General features: G+C 42.3%; 1 protein-coding gene across 5 annotated transcripts in view; it reads right to left on the minus strand.

Moving 5' to 3' along the window:
• ERC2 (ELKS/RAB6-interacting/CAST family member 2) overlaps positions 1 to 19,806 on the minus strand; it is an 865,290-nt gene that overhangs the window by 94,801 nt on the left and 750,683 nt on the right. For all 5 annotated transcript variants that reach the window (XM_079933813.1, XM_079933814.1, XM_079933812.1 and 2 more), the window contains one exon: positions 6,057 to 6,191. In XM_079933813.1, the coding sequence (XP_079789939.1) occupies positions 6,057 to 6,191 (135 nt within the window). The remainder of the gene's footprint in view (positions 1 to 6,056; positions 6,192 to 19,806) is intronic.

Here is a 19,806-nt window from a genome sequence, read left to right on the forward strand (position 1 = left end):
TCAAGCAGAATTCTACAGGAATTTTCAGCAGAAAATGAAAGTGGACATTCAGTGCTCTGACATGTGTCCAGTGGTACAAACTCATGTTTCAGCTGAGAGCGAACACATGCTGGGACCACACAGTAAACAGGAGCAACAGAGAATAGACCAAAGATCACCATTTACATGTGCAGGCAGATTCCGGAAATTGCCGAGTGGAGTGGGTAATATTTAGGATTAGGGCAATCCAATTTCTAGGAATAGATTAGCACAGGAGACACCCTAAAGCTGAGGATGCAAAGTAGAGAACCCAGCTTCTGCCACAAAAGGTCACTATCTGAAAGTTCTCCAATAGCCCTGGCTGATGTGATGGCAGCCCTGGGCCAAGGGAAGCATCCTCTGCTCTGCTCTGGGGGCCTGACTTGTCCCAGGCCTTGTGTGTACAGAGGCTCATGAATGAGTAAGCAACAGAATGTGGGGCCTGGTAACACTGCCAAGGGCCCGCTGTAACCCGGAGCAATTCCCCTCCTTCTCTGTGCCAGGCTCTCTACTCCTTGAGGATCTCACTCTTGTGACTCTAGGGACGTGGGAGAGTTGTAAGAGGCCACATTTTCACTGGCACAGTGACAGCAGGAAGAGAGAAGAGTAAAAGGGCAAGGGGAAATGGGGGAGAAAGAAATGAATGGTCACACACAGAAGAACGGAAATAATGTCGATGAAGGCTGGGGCAAATGGGAGGAGAACTGATGGGATGACATTTTAATTCAAATTTGGAAAATAAAGCAAAATAAGAGAAAATCTGCTACAGTTGGACAGGAAAGGGAAAACACACATTTGCATTCTAGAGGAAATCAACATTGTAGCCATGCAACCATATTTAATACATGTGGTTGCGTAAATGTATCCAGGCTGACATCCAAGGAGGTTTGCCCCCAGGGTACAGCACTCAGAGACTCAGGCCCTTCTCTTGGGCCTGTTGATTTTCAGGTGTGTGACTCTGAAAAATGAACAGCCTCTCTAAGCTCCAGCGTCTTTATCTGTACAATGGGGATACTCCCATCTGCCCTATTTCCCGAAGGTACTACAAGAACAAGTCATTCAACAGACATTTATCAAGTGCCTACTGTGGGCCAGACAAGTGTGCCTGTGCTTTGCAATACGTAACCAAGAGTATGAATATGACATAAGATACGGCCCCAAATTTCCTTAATCAATTTAATAAGTCTTATGCCTCCATGCTCCTGGACTCCGCAGCCCTCCTTTAGAAGTAAGATTTCTATAAGTAAAATGTGAAATTTAAATTTCAATTGGGATCTGAAAGTCTTCAAGGTGGTCAAAATGCCTTGATCTTTCCAACCCCTGTGAGTGAGAATTTCCATTCAAAGAAGGAGGGAGAGAGAGGAGAGGCAAGTTCTAGGCTTGGAAAGTGGCCATATATTCTGGGGTTTCCAGTCCAAAAAGAACGTTTACGGTTTTTGCCAGTTAGGCCCCCACAAATTAGAATCAGAATGGCAGATGCTTTACCAAACGGAGGTGCATTCTGCACACAAAAAAGCAGTAAGATCCAGGTCCTTAAAGACCCAACATCCAACTCAAGACCGAAGGACAGAAGTGTGAGTCCTGGAAGCCAAAGGGCAGTCTGAACAAGCCTGGCATTTTGAGTTAGCTGAAGTGTGGTGTTCACCCTGACGCCACACTTTTCTTATCCATGGGGTTATTAGTCCATACCTGGGAGCCCCTGGAAGGAGATTAATGAAATATGACTATGAAAAGCATACGATGCCTAGAAAAATAAGTAAAAAATCTTGGTATCATGGTAAGACAAAGAAAGACGCTACTTAAAGAAAATGACAGAAAGTGACAATGACAGGTACAGAGGGCATTTAGGAGAAGTTGCGTTTCCACTGAGCTTTTCTAAATCAGTCAGACTCGGTAACTTCAATAAAATAAAATCACGAATGAGTCTCCAGCATGTACTATTTATTCTTCGGTCTTAATTATTTCTCAAAGCTCACCAGTAGCTCGTGTCATGGGAAATATTTGTTGTCTGCCTCTGTGCCCGCTTCTTGGTTTGAAGGATTTCCTAAGGCATTACTGGTGTTTCTCTGAATGTTCGGCTTGAACATATTCAACGACTATGGCTGTCCTGGGGGTCACAGGCCACCAAATATTAACTGTTCCTTTCTTGGGTAGGGGGTCTAGGCTGTTGGACTGCCACACCCCACTGACTTCTCTTACATGTTCTCCATATTCTCTTCCCCTTATGACACTCACTTTCAATCTCTGAAGAGCCATGTATTTATGATTATCCTTATTTTCCTGGGTCCTCATTCTTGTAATGGTTCCCTTAATTCCAATCTATTGATTTTTTTGGTGGGATAACTCATTCTCAGATGTTAGAGTCTGAAGAAAAGTTATCCTAAGAAACGAACACTCTCATTTTCTGCTATGCAAAGCATAAGGAAAATTTGCCTTGAAACTTCACCTTCTGGTGAAAAACACTGATGGAAACTGGATCAGCCCTGTTTTAAACTGGGTAGTCTCTTTCTTCACCTGATACTCTGAGAACAGTATTTCTCAGAGCACAGATGTTACTAGAAAAGAAGAAGAAGAAAAAAGATTCCATGATCAAATAAATCTGGGAAATGCTGGGTTACATAAAATTGGAGAGCTTTCTTTCTTATATGGCTTTATAGATCCTTTGATCTGCTAATTGTACCAAGACTCTCCAAGATCGTGTTATAATACACAGCACTTTCCCAAAATTCTTTGCCCACCAAATCCTTATTTCAAGACTTTCCTCATGGGACTAATGTTCCAAACGTTACTTTGGGAAATCCCAGTCTAGACTTATAACCCTTGGATTCAGTTTCTCCCGAGAAAGCAAAATCATAGTAAAGGAGAGAGGGATAGGGAAGAAATGGAAAAAGAATCTAACTCTGCAAGTACCTGGCAATACTTAAGTTGAATTTCCTAAGGAAAAATTAGTTTCTCTGGAAAAGTAGAAAAGTGGCTGATTTTTTATATTTCTTCATTTTCACATGTATCTGACCTTTTAATAAAGCTCAAAAGGCAATGTCAACATTTTGTAGCCCCTCTTCTAGAAGATACAGATGGTCAGCCTCATGGCCACAGGAAGGTCAGGGCTGGAAGATTCATGGGAAGGGAATCAGGAATCCCTGGAAGAGACCTTTCCCCTTTAAGTCAGTTCAATTAACATCAAGAGTGTTTAATTTAAATCTCATCCAAATCAATCCATTATTCAGACTCTAATGTTGTCACATACTGATATGAAGCTGTCACTTTCTCCAAAGAAGTAGTTCCACTCCATACATACTAATATATATACTTACACAATTACGTGTAGCTTTTACAATCAACGGGGAAAGACTTCCCAGCCATTCAATAACTGTTACAGTCTGGGACTTACTTAGATTTATAACAATGCACATATTGATAGATGAGTTGGTGAATATGAATCTCAAAATCCCGTACAGGGGAAGGCATCACTGTCCAAGACCTGGAATACCTAGTCAGAAAGGGCAACCAGCCCAGGGGATCTTGCCATCTCCATCACTGGAGTCAACCTATTCCTACCAGGGCTCCTAACTTAAGCCTCCTTCTCTGATTGAAAAAGTGCACCAAGGGAACTTTACAGCCTAGCTGACTCCAGTTTAAAACCACAAAGCTATCCTTCTGATTAAGGGTATTTCACTTTCACAGTGAACCCCACTGCAGTTCCTAAGTCATGGGCCCCCTAATTAAGTTAAAACTACCTGTTATCTGTCTGGTTCTGATTGACAAGATCCTGAACAGAACTGAATGAGACATCAGACTTTTGCTCTAAACCAGACAGCAAACCCCTCGAATACAGGGGTATTATCCATCATCCTCTTCCCCAAGCCCAGCAAAGTGGCCGGCGTGGAACATGTGCTCCAAGTATCGGCTGAATAAGCAAAGACCCAGCAGCAGGACTCTAGTCGGTTGAGGACCCCCTCCTCTCAGGGCCTGGATTTTTCATCTGTAGAAGAGGATGAGGCTCTCTGCCTCTATGTTCATGGTTTGCTTAGAGTAGTTACTGACATGGAGAATGTGAAAGTGGAGCGTCATCACCACCTTCCTAACAGTGCCAACGAGAAATGTGTACCAGAGGTCCTGACCACGTATGTTAGTCAGACATTCCTCAAGGAATGCTAATTCTTCTGTGGAGGGCACCACCCCTGAGCAATTACTTCTGCCCCATGACAACCTCTAGTGTCTGTAGACAAACTTAAGAGGGTCAACCAAACAGGCAAGTACTCTAGTCTAATAACTAAAGATCTCTGGAAAGGTATCCGGAGACTAACTTTTGTAAAAAATATCACTCACAAGGAAGGTAAATTTGAACTGGTGCCGTGTTTCTAGCAAGACACATTAGTGTATGTGTCTCCGTGATGAAACAAGACGGTTATCTCAGCAGGTTCTTGTGCAAACCACTTCCCCAATTTGCCTCCAAACCTTCTTTCCGTCCCTATAGTGCTCTGTGTTCCTGTTTCTCTGGGGGAAATTCCAGGATGGCCTTCTAGCACCAATAAAGCCTTACACTTACACCTCATGGCAGAAGGTCAAGGAGCAAAGGGCAGGGATCAAGAGTGAGAATGAATTAGTTAGCAGGATGCCAGGTATACTGGGGCAGGTGAGTGTGGGGAGGTGGTGGTGGTTGTGAGGGATGAGAACTGAATAAATAAAACCAAATCAGACCCAAACCACAGACATATGAGATAATGACATAAAATTAATCTCTCTCTCCATTTTGCTGATCTCCAAACTGAGAACCATTTTTGAGAGCTAATGACATAAACCAGTGCCTTTCTGCACTTGGCTTCAGAAACTAAGATGTCCTATGTGGACATCTTCTCCAGGGTTGAGGTCTCTGAGGGCAAATGTTTCCCAGTACAAGGATAGGGCCAAGCTGGGGGCGGGGAGCCCTCCGATTGGAGCTACCTCACTGCACAGCTCCAGGGGGTATATTTTATGTTGTGTACTATATAAATGATGCCCCCTGGAGTTGTACTACTGGGAAAACACCTTGGAGACTTGGAATCTTAACTTCTCCTATGGGATGGAGTGACATGAGGTAAAAAGCAAACAGAGCCACCTGAAAAAAAATTTTAGGAGTACAATAAGCACCCCTTCCTCCAACAAACAGGTAAACCCCTCCTCACACAGGTAATTCAAATAAACCCTTCCCTCACATATTTAGAAATATAGAACAAAGGCATTCACATTTACCCAGATGATTCCATTCCATTACCTATGACCCCATCCCTCTTAAAATTTATTGTATACGTTAAACTACTTTAAAAAAAGGTCATAGCACAATAAAGGAGGAATTCCTGTCAATATTGATTATATTATCCTGCTAGTTTGCATTTAATTTCATAATTTCCACAAAATTTACCTTCAAGAGTGTTAATGCTAAACATAAATAGTTTTTGCATGTGGTGGGTGAATGTGCATAGCGTTGAAAACCACAGAAGGGCTGTGTTTTTGTCAATCCATCTCTTCACTTCTTTACTTAGTTAAGGGAGAAGATAGGGTCCAAATCAAATAAACGGGACCCCTTGACTTCACTGGCTAAAATGAAGCAAAACTGATTTCTTTTCATGTTATTTTACCCCACTTTTAATTTGCATCACTAAGGAATTTTCTAGGACTGTTCTCACCAAACTCAAGGCTTCTCTAATTGCCAAGCTCATGGAAACAAAGTGCTTTCTCTTAAAACTCTGAAAGAGACATTCCAAAGTAAGCCACCATTAGATACTGAGCCAGCAACAGACTACATATCTATGAAAGAAGAAAGGAGAGGAGGAAAGAAAATGCATAACATAAACAAGAACAGACAAAACCTTAAAGAGGAAGGAGAAAGGAAAACATTTAGATTCCTTGAGTGATGGAAATAAATACCAAAGCTATTAGTTTCAGTTCAAAGAACGTATCACTTTATGCTGTTTATTATTTCTTGAGGATTATTTATTTTATCTTAGAATATCCAAAGGGTAAAAGGGGCCTTGGAGGTAAGCGGCAATGAAACTGACCTGGTCAGGAGAGGGCCTGTGATTGGAATGTTGCGACCTCCCAGGAGATCGGTGGTGGTGGTGATGGTGGTGGTGGTGGTAGTGGTGGTGGTCCTCATCATAGTTGTCCGCCATCAGCTTCATTCTGTTCTGGGTCTGCACAGAACAAAAACCAGGGAAGATTCCGTCAGGAGCTAGAAGACCAGCCAAAGAGACTCAGGGCATAACTACAGCACCTATAGGGCTCCCTTTGTTCCTTTTTTAGGAACAGTTCTCATTTTTAGTTACACTGAAACTTAACAAAGAATGCACCATGCCATGAGCTTTGGCGAAAGAGGTTTTGTCACATCCTTGAAGCCACTATGTTGCTGGATCTCCATTCAGAGCCATAAGTGTACTTCCCCCACGAGATTTAAAAGGCAATAAATGGACACATACTAAAGTGCTTTGTTTTATGTTATCAAGCGATCACAGAGGTCCGGAGTAAGCCTGCAATCCCATATCGTCAATGGTCACATCCTACACTCTAGAGCAAGCAAGAGAGGGAAGCCCTGGATGAAAAGATGGAAAAGGCCTGGATGGAGACACAGAACTACAGACAAACAGTGGCCTTGCAAGACAAGGCCGAGAAATCCACTTAAAAGCTGCCGAATGCAAAAATACTGGTGGGGATGGTTTGTTACCATGATGACTTCCAGGGAAAGGGCACTCGATGGACATTTTAACTGATATTGTGCTTTGAAGAAATTAAGCAAAAGAAAAGCGAAGTTGATGGAGAAGAGCTTTACTTCCTGTTATGTTTGTCACATGAGACAACTAGGTGTCAGAGTTAAACCCCAAGGGCCATAGAATTGTATTGTTTTATTATGTAGGGCAAGAAAGAGACCCACGGATCAATCGACCTAACAGGGTCACAGAATCTAGAAAACTGCCTAAAGACCATGGAAAAAGGCAGATAAAAATATCCAGCTCGGAAAGCCAGGAAATGTAGGACTACAAGTGTGGGTTTGGAGATAAGGCCGTCTGGGCTCAAGTGTCGCTCCACCGCTTTGCCGGTTCTGTGGTCTCCTGAGAGTTAACTATTTCTGTGCCCCAATTTCCTCAACTTCAAAATGGGAGTAATAGTACCCCCTTCCCTGCGGTTGCTCTAAGGAGAAAATGATGCGATGGACTTCAAGTCAGTCCAGGCTCTGGCACGTAATGGGCTTGAAATAAAAGTCATGTTGTTATTACTATTACTGTTGCTGTTGTTTACTGGAAGACACTTCTCCTTCTTAATACATGTGGTTTCCTTTGCCTGTGACACCTCCCCCAGCCACCTTCCCTTGCTTCTAACTTCTGTCTCTGGCCTTTTCCTGACCCCACCCTTGAGAGCAGGTGACGTGTGCCTCCTACTTACCACCCCTCTCTAACCACCGATTTATCTGTCCATTTGTCAGTAAACTTGAGGCTGTTTCTTTCATCTGCCTCTCTCCAGAATCTAACACGGGGCCAAGCAGATGTAGATAACATTATGCATGCTGTTGCAACCAGTGACTGAAAGAAAGAAGGGGCCATAATTCTGAGGGACGCTGCCATTCTAGAGGCGAGCTGCATGACTGTCCTTAGCCAGGGAAGGTCACTAAGAGTTGAGAACATCTCATGAGTTGCCATAACAATACCACTGGTGGCTCATGACACCAAGCCATCAGCACTTTAAGAGAGCTGGAAGTCAGAGGCTGGCAGAGCCCCCAGCCAGCTGGAATGTTACTATGTAATATAAATAATACTCTGATAATAATTCTGGACCTAGCAGTCTACTCTTATAGTATTTTTCATGTATGATCTTAATTTAACCTCAAAACTTTCCTGGGAGGAATTATTACCATTTTCATTTATAGCTAGGAAATCAAGGCACAGATTTCAGCCCCCAGAGGCTCTTTCTTGACATAGAACACGGAGATTTTCCGGGCCTTCCAATTCTCAATCACTAGGCTTTTCTCTTAGCCGTGTTGCTAGCAAAAAAGGCAACAGCCGAACAGGTAGAAATAGCTTTCTCATAAATGTTTTGGAAACACCTCACGTCGCAATTCTATGTGACAGAGGATGTCTCATGATTTACTCACTCCATTTTTTAAAAATGTGTACGGTATTCGAAAGGCCCCAGAGCGGACGTAAAAACATGCGTGTATGTGGATAAAAACAATAAAAGTAGAGGGAAAGAGCCACCTAAAAATCGAATTAAAATATCTCAGGCAACCGTTGGCAGCTGACAGCATTTCCATCCTTCACTTGTCCACTTAAAGTGTCAGAAGACCCAATGGACAAGTTACATCTTATGAGAAACAGCAGGTCAGTGGAGCTGTTGCCGACCAAGTGCTGAGATTCCCCTATCCGGGAATCTCTCATACACGAGATTGTGAAATTCAGCGTTTACACCTAAAATTCCAGTAGTGTCAGGAGCCTATACTTTTGAACTCATGAACTAATAAATCTGGAATTGTTTCTTCTAATAGAATTCTAAAAGTCTGAAGGGAGCTGTAAGATCTGCTATGGTCAAGAAGGAAGGGACTCGCCCAAGAATGAATGATGAAGCCTAAATGAACAAATAATAACTCTGCTATTGTAAACATCATAATGCCCTTATCCTTTGGGGAAGCTCCTGTGATTTTATGAGATTATTTTCTTACCAGCGACAAGCTTAAAGTTCCCTACCTTTGAACTGTATCCCATAAAAGAATGTACAAGCTAAACAAGATGCTATATGCAGTCCTAAATGTGTCTGCTGAAATGAGGTGTTGGAGAATAGGCATGTCATGGGATAAAGACTGTAAATGAATGATGTCATCTTTCCAATTTGGTGCTGAAATATAAATAAACCACGTTGTTCATGTGAATACCAGATCTGAGGGAAATGTACACAGAGCAATTGTGAGCGGAAGAGGCTTCTTTTGATTAGTCTGGGCTGGAAGAGAAGAGTGTGAAATGGAGATGAAAAATGAGAGTTTAGCCTGATATTTTAGACCGTTTTTATTTATCTTGCTTGTAGCACGTCCCCTAAACTATGACCGATTTCTTACAGGCTGGTGGCTAGTTTTCCCTTCCGTAGAAAAGTTTGACCAAATCCTGCCCATTTAATTGTGAAATTGGAAATGGATCTCTTAAAAAATTTTTTCAATCTACACTACCTATCCTCATCTCCACACAATTATATTGGTTTCCTAACACACCAAGAATGGTCTAGAAGGATAGAAAGCCATGAATAACATTCCCAAAAGGTGGATGGAAGAAAAACTGCAGAAAATTTAAAGAAGGATTGGAACAAGGATACTATTCGTTCAAATATTTCCAGACACGTTTACCAGGTGATGGTTCACATCCCTGTGGCCATCAGAGATATACAAGGTGCCCACCACAAAGCCTTAGACAGCAAATCCTCGGGGCAGTCATAACTGAAATCCCGGGAAAGCTAATATAGAGTTGGAACTAGATAGCTTTCCACAGCTCTGCACTTGGCAACTCATGGCCTCATTTAGTAATTCACTGAAGCCCATTTTTATTTCCTTTTTAGGGTTTACCAAACTGCTGACCTGACACGTTCGCCCTGGCTAACCGTGTTATATTGGTTTTACTGTATTATGTCATGACTGCTGAGACAAATCTCATCAGATTTCATTTTCTACTTCCTCTTTCTTCCAGGCGCCACCTTATTGCTCTGGGGCAATAGGTTCCTAACGGTTCTCCTGCTACACTCTTGCCTCGCATTGAACACAATCTGTAGTCAAGAGTGACATCAGACCTCTGTTACGACCTGGCTTTAGATTCCTCAGAGGCTCCCCACTGCCCTCAGGAAAGAGCCCCATCTCCTCCGTAGCTTATGAAGCTCTTGTGAGGTAACTGCTGTTCACCTCTCGGCTGCCTATCCTCCCCTCCCTGCCCTGGGACAGGCTGATCTCTGGTCCTGTCATGCCTTTTATTCTCTCCCCCTTTACCTGGGTTATACTCATTAGTTCTTCTGGTCTTAGCTTCAACACCATCACCTCCAGAACCACTTTCCGTAAGTCCACCTCAGAAGGGATTAAGTGCCCCTCTACTGCCTCTCCCAGAATGCTGTACCCACCCCCACCCGCTTCCATCATAGCACTTATGGCAATGAATGGTAAGTAGTCACGTGTTTTCTGGGCTTTCTCTGTCACTAGGTTGAAATTCTCTTGAGGGAAGCACTAGGTGTGAATTACCCTTGGACTCACCACCTAGCACAGAGTCTGGTATATAAGTAGCAAGTAAATGTGTGTGGAATAAATGTGTAAATGTACGAAGGAATGAACAGGCCACTTTGGAACAGATGAAAGGAAAAAATACACAATTAGCATCTATGACGAGCCAGGTGAGTATGTAACTCTTCATGTGATAGTTTAACCTTCCCTGTTGTGCATTTGGTTTTGGTGGTGGTTGTTCTCGGGAGTGAGGGAGCAGGCTAAATGTATAGTTTCGGAGCTGTTACAAAAGTCAAATTGTTCTTGTTTGAGAAATATTCTGTTCTTGAATAAAGTGGACCTACTGAAGTACTCCCTGTCTTTGGGTACTTACATCATTCAGAATAAAGAGTGTGGGAGTGTTATGGGGTTCATTTCCTTCCTATCATCTAGCGTTTGGAAGAACAGGAATCTTTATAGAATACTTCCATTAGCACCCAAAGTCAACCATGGAAAACTGAAACTGTATCCATTAACTGAAATCCCTGATGAACACCATCTGTGAAAAGGTGTCATATGCTCCATCTCTCTTGACATTTCTGAAGAGTTTATCCAAGGAGCTCTTGAAACAAAAATGAAAATCCTTGATTGACTAGAAACAGACTCAATAGCTTAACAGCAATATGTAGCCATAAAAGTGTAACATTAAAACTGCCTTTAAAATATTTTAGCAAGGTGGCAATAATGAACTATGCTTTGATCAGTCATCTGGATCAAGTTAACAATAAAACCTTCATGACTATGGTTTAAATAAGAAAAAATATATAATAAGATTTGTTGCTATGGGATATGGAGATAATACCATACAATAGCAATTACACTTTCTTCTCTCAGGTTTTCTTTCTCCCTCTTTCCTGCCAGGGAAATCCGAAAGAGTCCAGAACTCTTCTACTGGTCATGTTTCTGTGAAGTTAGAGCAAGGTCAACAGTTCTTGTCTCTGAGTTAAAGATGAAAAAACCAGACAACAACTGAACAGTGAAAAGGAAAGGGATTTCCTGAACATCCACCAGGCCCACACGGCAATGAATCATAACTGAGTGGGGTCTGGGTTCCAATGCTTGGGTCACTCTTGCAGGACAAAATGAAGCAGGAGGGTGAAGAAACTATTAGGGGAATACGCTGCATTAGGGAACCTTATGGGAGTAAGTAAGAATCACTGAAGGGCGTCTGCCTTCTACTGTGGACATTGCACAGAAATTCATTCAACACTCACCAAACTCCGCAACCATAAAGACTAAAACAATTATATGCCAGGCTAAGGGTCTGAGCAGAATGCATTCATTGAATCCTGAGAAAGCTATTCTTATGAGCTGTCTTTTACAATTGAGGAAACCAAGCCCATGATCACTCAGCTAGTGAGCAGAAGAACAGGACTTAAACCCAGGTTTCTGACTCCAGAGTCCTACGGTAGTGTATGAAGGGTAAGGTCACAGGCCAGATGCATGCAACAAAGCAAAGATAAATATATGAGGAATTAGAGGATGGACTATAATGCAATATGAGAAGAAAAACAAGGAGAAAGGCTTGGTTTACATGCCTGTCTGGAGGCAGGGGAAATCCCCTCTAGCTAAGGGCTGTGACGTCAATAAGGCTCCATAGGTCAGATGACCCTTGAGCCAAGATTTGAAAGTTGGTGTGGACATGGCTAGAAGGAAGAGTGGACTGGGGAGATTCCATGGTAAACTCACTCTCTAATCGCCATGAGAGGAAAAACAGGTCAATGAGGGGAACTGGAACCCAAAACATCGTGTGTGTGTGTGTGTGTGTGTGTGTGTGTGTGTGTGTGTGTGTGTGTGTGTGTGTGTGTGTGTGTGTGTGTGTGTGTGTGTGTGTGTGTGTTTTGGGGTGGGGCTTTCCTCATTCCTTTATTGGATGTGGGGAGAGCAGGAAAAATATTTGAGATGATAATTCCTATCTTATTTCTCAGAATTTACCAGCTTGGGGCATTTTGGAAAGAAGTTAGGAAAAGCCAGAGCCATATGCTCACACATGTCAAACTATGGCATCTCTGGGAAAACGGGCCAGGCTCTGGACACCTCTGTATTTACAAATATCTACACAATCTACTGCTGCAGCATCAGTCCTGCCTTGAAAACTGCTCTGACCTCTTCCGACCCATTCAGCTCATCAGTCCTTCCTCCCGCCCATCTGCAGCCAAACAGGACATTGACGAGACTCTCCCCCGCAACTGTGCTGAAGCCGTTTTCCCTTAGTCCTTATTTATAGACAGAAAATTAGTAGCCACCATGGACGGTGTGGCTGCTCTTTTTGTACCTACTCATTAAGTACTCTTATTTTATTTTATTTTTAATTGTTATAGGGAAGTCAGTGCCCCTCCCATACCCTCTTGTTCCACCCTGGAGGTCACCTGTAGATTGAATGGGCAGTCCTGGATGTGCTGTTATCTTCCCACCTCAAGCCCCTGCACCTCTCTCTGCATGAGGTCTTTCTCTGATCACAGGGGCAAGTTTCGCCAGGGAACAGGGCAGACAGAAGAGTTGGGCAGTTCATGCCCTTAGAAAAACCCTCAATCTATGAGGGAGGGACGTGATGGATAAATAACCAGCACCCCCAGTCCCTTAGTGGGACCATACTATGGTGTGTTCCGGAATCTCTCAGTAGGTCCCCAGCAGGGTGCAGCCCTGGTTGAATACATTGGGAAACTACCCATTAATACATGTTTATCTGCCTTTCATGTCCCTGTATCACTTCTCACCATGCTTCTTGGGATCACCTCCCAAATAAACTACCTGCACCAAATCCCTGTCTCTGGGTCTGTTTTTATGGGAATCTCAGCAACAGTCTAAGATCTGCACAGGACTAACATTTCTGTGACTACCAGGCCCTTTTCATGGACAGTTCTGAGATTTCTCATTACCTAGGGAGTTAGATCTCTCAACTTTCTTAGGCAAGTAACAGAGGCCTAGCACTAACACTGTTGCTGCCAAACATTCACTCTGTGACTCAAACTGAATCACTTTTCCATGAGCCTCAGTTCCTGTATCTATAAAATGGGCAAGAGAGGAAAGAATGTTTTAGCATGAACCAAACTCCACATGAATAGATGTTGATCTGTTCTTCTTCCTTACTGTACTTTTTTGGTAGCTTTCCTTTTCTTTTCTTTTCCCTTCTAAAAGCAAGGGAGGGAGATTATTCTGATAAAGTACTTCCTGCTGTCACCTTAGGAACCTGAGGAATTCCCCAAAGGGTTATGGGCAGCAATTACAGCTGAGAATATCAACAACTCTTTTCTGCTATCACCCAATGCAGCCCATGGGGGCAGAATTATTTACAGAGAAAGAGTTCTATGTACTTTTCTAATGATGTAGAGATTAGTATCCTTAATAGTAGCAGAAGGAAGGCTGGCACTGTGAGACAGAGCCTCCCGTGAATATCAGTGATAATAACTAGGCTTTCCTAGGCCTTGCTGTGTGCCAAGCACAGCACTTTGCTGTTGTCATCTCTTCTAGTCAGTCACACCAATGCTCTGATGTAGGTTGCCGGGGAGGGGTATATTCAAAATCTTTAATAGCTGCTATCACAGGGGCAGAAGCCCATAAGAACCAAGAGCAACTCAAATGCATATGACCTTACTATCAGCCCTACTAGAGGCTGCTATTATCCCCACTTTACAGATAAAGAAACTGAGGCTTACCAGTATGACAGCTCTATTTGCCTTCTTTGCTACAATATTGTGAGCTGAGACTGTGGGATAAGTTTGAGAAAAATGCCTTTGTAATGCATGGGTAAAAAGGGAAAGTCAAAGTAAAATAAATAATAGCAGTGGTAGTATTTAGAAAGAAAGAAAGAAACTGAGAAAGACTAAGAAACTTACCCAAGATCATACAAATGATAGATTTGGGATTATGATGCCAGAGCTTCCTAAGTAACCACTCTACCCTACTGCTCAGTTTCATAAAGACTGACCCCTTTATTATAAAAATTAAGATTGAGTTGGAAATGGGCTCTGACTCTCTGGACATTGACCCCAATCAGAGCTGATGAGAGAAGCAGCTCATTTTTTTTTTTTTTTAAAGTTCTCTGTGAAAAGGATGAAACTCAGACACATTATAAAATCTTGATCGAGCCCCAAGGGAGTCCATATTGCTGACCAAGCCCTAATATAAATTCAAAAGTCATTATCCACAATCCACACTAATTTTTAATGCTTTAACCAATATGATGGTTTCAAACCTAGGCTAACACATTAGCAACTGCAGACAACCAAGAAATTTCTAACATCTTGAGCACTGTTGGAGGTGGTGGGGGTCTTGCAGAAACGGAAGGGCCTAGAAGTTTCCACCACAACGTTACTTAGTTTAGTGCAGGTCTGTTTAATTAAGTAGTGGACAGCACATGCTATACTTAGCTTTTAAACACTTGTAAAGTCCTCTTCATTCATTTATCTTACTTGTCACTGACAAGCTCTTCAAGGACTGTAACAGTATGCAGAGCATGAAGAGCCTGGGTAAACAAGGCATATTTTATGTTGAGTCTAAACTGTTTCAACTCAGAGAGTCAATAGAGGGTCTCTGAAAAAACCCCAGACTCTCCTACTAACTAAGGACATATTCTGTGCATGGTCTGTTATGAGTTTCTTTAGAAAGTGATCTTCAAAATCAAATCCCAAATTTTCAACTAAAAAGAAAAAAATAAGAAAGAAAAAAGGGAGGCCTGGAAAAAAGGAAGAAAGGAAGGGAGGGAGGGAGGGAAGAAGGAAGGAAGAGAGGAAGAAAAAAGAAAAGAAAGGAGGAAAGAAAAACGAGAAGGCTGTGTGCAGACATTAGAATTCAGACTCTAAAGCTGTGCTGAAAGGAAACCATAAACAAGATGAAAAGATAACCCTCAGAATGGGAGAAAATATTTGCAAATGAAGCAACTGACAAAGGATTAATCTCCAAAATTTACAAGCAGCTCATGCAGCTCAATATCAAAAACACAAACAGCCCAATCCAAAAATGGGCAGAAGAGAGAAAGAGACATTTCTTCAAACAAGATATACAGATTGCCAACAAACACATGAAAGGATGCTCAACATCACTAATCATTAGAGAAATGCAAATCAAAACTACAATGAGGTATCACCTCACACCAGTCAGAATGGCCATCATCAAAAAATCTACAAACAATAAATGCTGGAGAGGGTGTGGAGAAAAGGGAACCCTCTTGCACTGTTGGTGGGAATGTAAATTGGTACAGCCACTATGAAGAACAGTAAGGAGGTTCCTTAAAAAACTAAAAACAGAACTACCATATGACCCAGCAATCCTACTACTGGGCACATACCCTGAGGAAACCATAATTCAAAAAGAGTCATGTACCACAATGTTCATTGCAGCTCTATTTACAATAGCCAGGCCATGGAAGCAACCTAAGTGTCCATCATCGGATGAATGGATAAAGAAGATGTGGCACACAGATATACAATGGAATATTACTGAGCCATAAAAAGAAATGAAATTGAGTTATTTGTAGTGAGGTGGGTGGACCTAGAGTCTGTCATACAGAATGAAGTAAGTCAGAAAAAGAAAAACAAATACCATATGCTAACACATATATATGGAATCTAAAAAGAATGGTTCTGATGAACCTAGGGGCAGGACAGGAATAAAGACACAGACATAGAGAATGGACTTGAGGACACGGGGAGGGAAAGGGTAAGCTGGGACGAAGTGGGAGAGTGGCATGGACTTATATATACTACCAAATGTAAAGTAGATAGCTAGTGGGAAGCAGCCGCATAGCACAGGGCGATCATCTCCGTGCTTTGTGACCACCTAGAGGGGTGGGATAAGGAGGGTGGGAGGGAGACGCAAGAGGGAGGGGATATGGGGATATACATATGCATATAGCTGATTCACTTTGTTATACAGCAGAAACTAACACAACACTGTAAAGCAATTATACTCCAATAAAGATGTTAAAAAAAAAAAAACCAACAAAAAATCCCGGAGAGCTGAACTGACCAGAACCCAATACTTCTGAATCAAGACCCAGTGAAATTTTATATGTAATACTGCACTTGTAGTTGATTAAATATGTTTGACATTGAAAAAAAAAATAAAAAGATAAAACTGTGCTGACAAGGGAAGTAAAGGTATTCATTTAATTCATATATCCAACAAATATTTATTATCACTGGCCTAGGCAGAACTGGCATCACCAAATCATCTCCTCAACTAATGAATGTTAGAAACTATCTTAGGGTATGGCCTAACAGAACTGGCCAACAGACTGGAAACTGATAGCTCGAATGACTACTCTGAGGGCAACATGAAGGTCGAGCAACCCAGCAGTGCTTCAGGAAGGGACGGAGAGCCTTACACAGGAAGGGCTAAGAAGTGTCCACATACCTGGAGATATGCAAGATGATTCACAGGGAGTAAGTGGGGTTTTTTCATAGTTATGCGTTTGCTATAAAATATATTTGAATAAATTATAACAACCACATCCAACAGAGAATTCACAGAAATTATGTCATAGGACATGGAAAACCTTGGGAAGGCAGTTTTCTAAATGACAGAAGCTTGAGACACCCTCATCAGAAGGAAAGAGCGAAGCAACTGACAATGAGTTGGGTTACAGAGAGCGGACACTAGAGATTCAGAGCAGCCCAGAGAGAGCAGATGCATCCTGAAGAGCTGTGAGAGCACAGAAGGACGTTTCTCCTACAGGGGCTTTTGAGCTCAGCACAGAAATGGGAGCAAATGCAGCCCTGGCCGGCTCCAGTTCTGAAGCTGAGTGGAAGGGCACAAACCCAAGACCTCCTCTGTACCTCATCCCCTACAAAACAAAACAAATGACAACAAATCGGGTAGAGAAGGGAGGGTGTGAGCAATGCAAAACATGTGGTGGGGCTGCTGGCCAGTGCTGAACACAGAGAGAACCCCAGGGAGAGGGGTGGTGAGATGGCCAGGAGGGGTTTGGCAGGGCAGAGGGGGTCTGGCAGCCGGAGGGTGAGAGGAAGACAGAGGGAGAGACAGCTAGGGCTTTGGACAGGGAACAAACCCCTCTCCCCAGCTGGTCTCACACTTGGGTAAAACAACTGGAGAAAATGTAAACAGGCTCATTAGTACTTTTCCAATCAGTTGAAAAACAAATGGGAAGAGAGAAATGGCAGTGGAGTGTCCCAAATACCAAATCTATGAAACATTCCCTCCGGCGTTTATCTTCTCGTTGGGTTGCTTGCTGTGCTGTCCTCCCTCCGTCTGGATTTCAGTACCCTTACTAGCTTTATATGGGATACTCTGAATTTGCCCTAACTAGGACCAATTTAGTTCTACATGGAAGGAGAGTCTGAGTCACATGTTCCACTCTGGATAGGTCTCCATAGACCCTCCCAGAGACACACAAACAACACAGGCATGTCATTCGCAGGTCCCCTCACATGCTTCTCCAGGCTGATATTCCCCCAGCACACAAGAATGAAAACTCATTTAAAACCATCACCTCTTCTCCTATGAAATCTTACCCCCAAAGAAGAGACAAAGTGGAACTTCTGGGTTTTTGGATCTGAAAGCAAGCCAGTTTCCAGAAAGGATGATATTACGTTCTAATTTCATCTGGAAATGCCTAGGGTGTTGACTCATGTTGTCTTTTGGTGTGTGTGTGTGTGTGTGTGTGTGTGTGTGTGTGTGTGTGTGTGTGTGTGTGTGTGTGTGTGTCTCCCAACACATCAAATTAATTCATCAAAATATATTTTGACAGACTCTAGGTGCATCCACCTCACTACAAACAACTCAATTTCGTTTCTTTTTATGGCTAATATTCCATTGTGTATATGTGCCACATCTCTATCCATTCATCTGTCGATGGACATTTAGGTTAGAGTCTGTCATACAGAGTGAAGTAAGTCAGAAAGAGAAAAACAAATACCGTATGCTAACGCATATATATGGAATCTAAAAAAAAAAAAAAAAATGGTACTGCTGAACCTAGTGGCAGGGCAGGAGTAAACATGTAGATGTAGAGAATGGACTTGAGGACACGGGGGGAGGGGCGGGGGAAGCTGGGGCGAAGTATATATCGACATATATACACTACCGAATATAAAATAGATAGCTAGTGGCAAGCAGCCGCATAGCACAGGGAGATCAGCTCGGTGCTTTGCGACCACCTAGAGGGGTGAGATAGGGAGGGTGGGAGGGAGGCTCAAGAGGGAGGGGATATGGGGATATATGTATACATATAGCTGATTCACTTTGTTATACAGCAGAAACTAACACAGTATTGTGAAGCAATTATACCCCAATAAAAATCTATTAAAAAAAAAGAATAAATTTTGAAAATCAATTTCTCTTAGTTATCCGTTTAAGGTTGACTCCAAAAAGCCTGGTCTTCCATGACCCTGGAGTTGAAATAGCATAACTACAAAAAAATCCAAAAGTATTTAAACTTGAATCTAAACAAAAACAGATATTAAAGTACTACGTAACTAAAGTTTCTTCAAAGCGCTAGGTGGACGTGGGTAACTGGAAAGTTGAGATTTCAGCCGCTGTTTCAAATCTCTCTCCTACAAATGAGGACTTGCCAGAACAATCCAGATTCATGTAAAGTTAGGCTAGACCACACCTTAAATCAGTGACTCCAAGTTCACTATTTTACAGAAGGGGAGAATGAGGCTCCAGGAGGTTGAACATTAGACAATCACAAACCCAGGAGAAAGCCCCAGAACACTTGACTGCGGACCCCAGGCCCTTCCCCTGCCCCTGGCTGCCTTCCCATTTGATTTGCACGTGTAGACAAGTCCACCGTGCCCATGACCAGGAATACCACAGGCCCATCTCATGTCTTTCATTTTGCATTCCAAAGTACTATGGTATTAATTTCCATTCTTGCAGTCTGAACAGCATCAAACACCTAATCACTTTGGTCTCAATGCCTACAGATAGGTTAAGGAATTTTCCATCTTCTTTGAAATATGAGCCTTAGTTTTCCAGCAGAACTACTGATTTAGCTTTCTAATTTCTTCTTTTTCTATAACATCTATACTTTTCTATTATAGGAATCAAACATGCTAGATATGAACAATTAAATAGTATAAAACAGTTTATTTTTTAAAATTCCCCCTTCTCCTACCCCAATATCCACTCCCACTTCTAAGGATTTTTGCCAGTCTTTCCAGAACATTTTTGTGCATAATGCAAGCAAGGAAATATGCACACCCTTTAAAAATAAAATGTCCAAGAAGTCTTGGCCATCTCTCCATGTCAAGATCATGTAGAAATACCTCATTTTTAATGGTTATGTATGATTCCATTCTATGCGGTCCTCTATCAATGCACTAAAACAGCGGGCAGAAATCTTTGTTTATTTTGTTCAAAGATTTATCCCAAGCACCTAAAACGCTGCCGGGCACATAGTCAGCACCAGTAAATATTAGTTGAATGAGCGATGAACGTTTGGGTCATTTCCAGTTTTTCATTATTCCAACAATGCCTCAAAGAATACTCTTCCAAAAGGACAGCTTTGCCTGTCCTCATGCGCTTGTTCTCAACAAGGATGGATGCTGAAACGTGTAACAGTTGTTTCTATA

This window comes from Stenella coeruleoalba (genome assembly GCF_951394435.1).
Source record: "Stenella coeruleoalba genome assembly, chromosome: 10".
Taxonomy (NCBI): Eukaryota; Metazoa; Chordata; class Mammalia; order Artiodactyla; family Delphinidae; genus Stenella; species Stenella coeruleoalba.